This window comes from Aplysia californica, unplaced genomic scaffold, assembly GCF_000002075.1.
Source record: "Aplysia californica isolate F4 #8 unplaced genomic scaffold, AplCal3.0 scaffold00095, whole genome shotgun sequence".
In the NCBI taxonomy this organism is placed as follows: Eukaryota; Metazoa; Mollusca; class Gastropoda; order Aplysiida; family Aplysiidae; genus Aplysia; species Aplysia californica.
The window spans coordinates 745,007-747,672 of NW_004797365.1; the positions used below are offsets into that span (position 1 = coordinate 745,007).

Sequence of the window (2,666 nt, forward strand, 5' to 3'; positions counted from 1 at the left end):
GAAGTATGAGATAAGATAAAATAAGATTAGACAAGATAGTACTTTATTATCCCAGAGGGAAATTTTCCTTGGCTGTACAGGACCGTAAAAACACATGCAGGTATACATTTTTAAAAATTGTTATATATATTACTCTCATTATAATTCAATATGGAAGGAGAAGTAAAGCTGACAAAATGTACATTTACATCAAATGCATCATTCAACCACATGCAGGAATTTAAATACTAGACCTTTGGAGTTACATTCGTATACACAGATACATACTCTAAGAGTAACATACATCTATGCTCATTCTAACAAAAGCCTTATGCTAGATGGCAAAAAACTTCTTTTATATCTTTCTTTCTTTGTTTTTGGAGGTACATATCTGCCGCTGCGTGATCTTACAATTTGTGAGGAAAAAGGGTGTGATGGGTCGTTTATAATGTTTCTTATCTCTTTTTTTATACGTGTGGTGGTATACATTTCATCCATTCTATTAAAATCATATCCAGAGATCTTACTGGCTTTCTTAATGGTTCTGTCAAATTTTCTTTATCTTTCACCTTACAATTCCCATCCCAGCAGCAAATACAAAATAATAGCACGCTTTCAATCAGAGAATGGTAAAAAAGGGACTTAATCTTATTGTCAACGCGGAAACGTCTTAATTTCCTTAAAAGAAACATCCTTTGATTTACTATTTTTATGCACAAGAGCAGCGTGGGGATGCCAGTCAAGTTTGTGGTCGATTGTTTCACCAAGATACTTGTAAGAGCTTACCACCTCCACCTCTTCATCTTTAAATCTTTAATAAATAGTGGTTGCAATTGGTCTTTTTTTACTCTAAAGTCTATTATTAATTCCTTTGTGTTTTTTACATTTAGCAAAAGGAAGTGGTTATCACACCAATTTGTAAATAGATTCACAGCGTCCCTATATTCATTCTCATTTGTTGTTATAATGCCTTGTTGAGTGAAATCATCCGCAAATTTTATTAGTTTGATGTTTTTGTTATCAAAAGTAAAGTAAGTGAGGGAAAAGAGAGGGGGTGTCTATTTAAATTGTCATAAATATCTGATTCTGTAACCATGGTTGAGTTGAAATCAGCAACGGCAATGATAACGGTGATGACAATGGTAATGATAATGGTGATGATGATGAGGAAGAGGAGGATAAGGAGGTGAAAGAGGAGAGAAGAAGAAGAAGAAGAAGAAGAAGAAGAAGAAGAAGAACAAGAACAAGAACAACAAGAAGAAGAACAAGAAGAACAAGAACAAGAACAAGAACAAGAACAAGAAGAACAAGAACAAGAATAAAGGGGAGATATGGATCTGGAGTAGGGGGAGGATGCACAGGGATTTTTCACACAAAAATTTCATACATTGGTTCGAAGTGACAAACAATAATAATATTATCATGCACAATTCTTACCAAAGGATCCAGTCCTCCAGTTTCTCTCATGTTGTTCAGGGACCTTGACAAATAATGGGTCTCTCTGTTCGACAGTTTGTCTAAATGAGAAGAATTTTTAAAAAGTTTATTGAAAAGAATAATGAAGCAGATAACTCCAACAGTTGTGTCAAGACCATCACGGGACATCTTTGCAAGTGACATTCAGATTCGTTACCTCTGAGATCAATAGACAAGAGCAAGATTCCCGCGAGAAGAAGTTTATCTTATCCGATACCTTGCACAGAAAACCTGGTTGGCGCTGATAGGCAAGGTCGAAATGGCCCGCCTCCTAAAGCACCCAAATTACGTCGAAAGGGACATGAAATATCAATAACAAATATTTCTTTAGCTCCTTCCACAATCCCTTCTCACCCTCTCCCTCGATTATTTAAATTTGTCTCCTTTTCCCCCTTGCCATTCCTTCATCTCATCTAAGTTAGATTTTCGGATCGATATTATTTGCTTACCTTTTCCTCCTCCCTTCATGTCATCTACGTTATATTTTTTTTACTGTTATAATTTGCTTATTTTTCCTTCCACCTTCATCTCATCAACGTTACATTTTCGTACTAGGCTAATACTATTTATCTTATCTACTTAAATTGTCGTATTATTAGTATCGCTTATTTTCTCCTCCTCTTACACAGTCTCAGAAAAAAAAAACCTGCCAGCAGCCATACAACCTTATTATGCGTTTCTGGTTTGTCCTCTGCCAAACTATAAGTGGAATATTTGAACAAAAGGCACTCAAATCCACGCACAGTATTTGCCCATACCCCTCGAACTCCGTTGCTGTATCGATCTAACAAATTAATTAACTATCTTGTAGAGAAAAGGCACTGTTTCCAACAGTGTGAGGACGTGAACGGCCCCACCCACTATAACTAACTTGGTGCCCGTCCTTGTGGTCTTCTCCATTATCATGTTAATTATCCTCTTCCACTCTCTAATTTTACTTCCCTCTATGACTTTTTTTTGTTCTCTCTTTCCACAGGTGTATTATCATCAACGTTGTTCATTGACGTCATCTTTTGGTATCTTCTAAATGACCGTAGCTTTGTGTATGAGGGCGTAAAATATTAGTACACACAGTAACAACCTCCTCCACTTCTTCCTCCTCTTCCTCTTCCTCCTCCTTCTTCTTCTTCTTCTTCTTCTTCTTCTTCTTCTTCTTCTTCTTCTTCTTCTTCTTCTTCTTCTTCTTCTTCTTCTTCTTCTTCTTCTTCTTG

At 36.3% G+C, this 2,666-nt stretch overlaps 1 protein-coding gene across 1 annotated transcript in view; it reads right to left on the minus strand.

The window, feature by feature from the left end:
- LOC101851937 (GLIPR1-like protein 1) overlaps positions 1 to 2,666 on the minus strand; it is a gene marked incomplete in the record, with an annotated part of 64,487 nt that overhangs the window by 19,829 nt on the left and 41,992 nt on the right. The window contains 1 exon segment of the mRNA XM_005095084.3: positions 1,417 to 1,496. Within this exon segment, the coding sequence (XP_005095141.2) occupies positions 1,417 to 1,496 (80 nt within the window).